This window comes from Mandrillus leucophaeus, unplaced genomic scaffold (genome assembly GCF_000951045.1).
Source record: "Mandrillus leucophaeus isolate KB7577 unplaced genomic scaffold, Mleu.le_1.0 Scaffold1689, whole genome shotgun sequence".
In the NCBI taxonomy this organism is placed as follows: domain Eukaryota; kingdom Metazoa; phylum Chordata; class Mammalia; order Primates; family Cercopithecidae; genus Mandrillus; species Mandrillus leucophaeus.
The window spans coordinates 42030-42382 of record NW_012101686.1 but is presented as its reverse complement, the minus strand read 5'-3'; the positions used below and the strand labels follow the sequence as shown (position 1 = coordinate 42382).

Here is a 353-nt window from a genome sequence, read left to right as displayed (position 1 = left end):
ACCTGGATTGCCGCCGAGTGCGGCTGCATTGCCTCCGGCTTCGGGGCCTACCCCGTGGCCGCCAAAGCCCTGGCCAGGGGCGGCCACACCCTCCAATGCCCACCCCCCAGCAGGTCAGGTGGCACGAGGGAGGCTTCCCAAGACCCAGCAGTCCCCACCTCCAAGGGCTGGCTCTGCCCCTAGCATGGAGGAGAGCGGGAAGCAAGGGGCCAGGGCCACCATCTTTTTGTTAGCAGAGTGTCGCCCCCTTGGCAACCACGGCATGCCAGCCCCTATCAGTAGGGAAAAGACCCCTGGTACTGACAGATGCCCCTTGTTGCTAGCGCTTGTCACCCCGCAGTATGGTGAACTGC

The 353-nt window shown here is 64.9% G+C and overlaps 1 protein-coding gene across 1 annotated transcript in view; it reads left to right on the top strand.

The window, feature by feature from the left end:
- LOC105537085 (lysophospholipid acyltransferase 7-like) overlaps window positions 1–353 on the top strand; it is a 20305-nt gene that overhangs the window by 3917 nt on the left and 16035 nt on the right. The window contains 1 exon segment of the mRNA XM_011976557.1: window positions 2–113. Within this exon segment, the coding sequence (XP_011831947.1) occupies window positions 2–113 (112 nt within the window).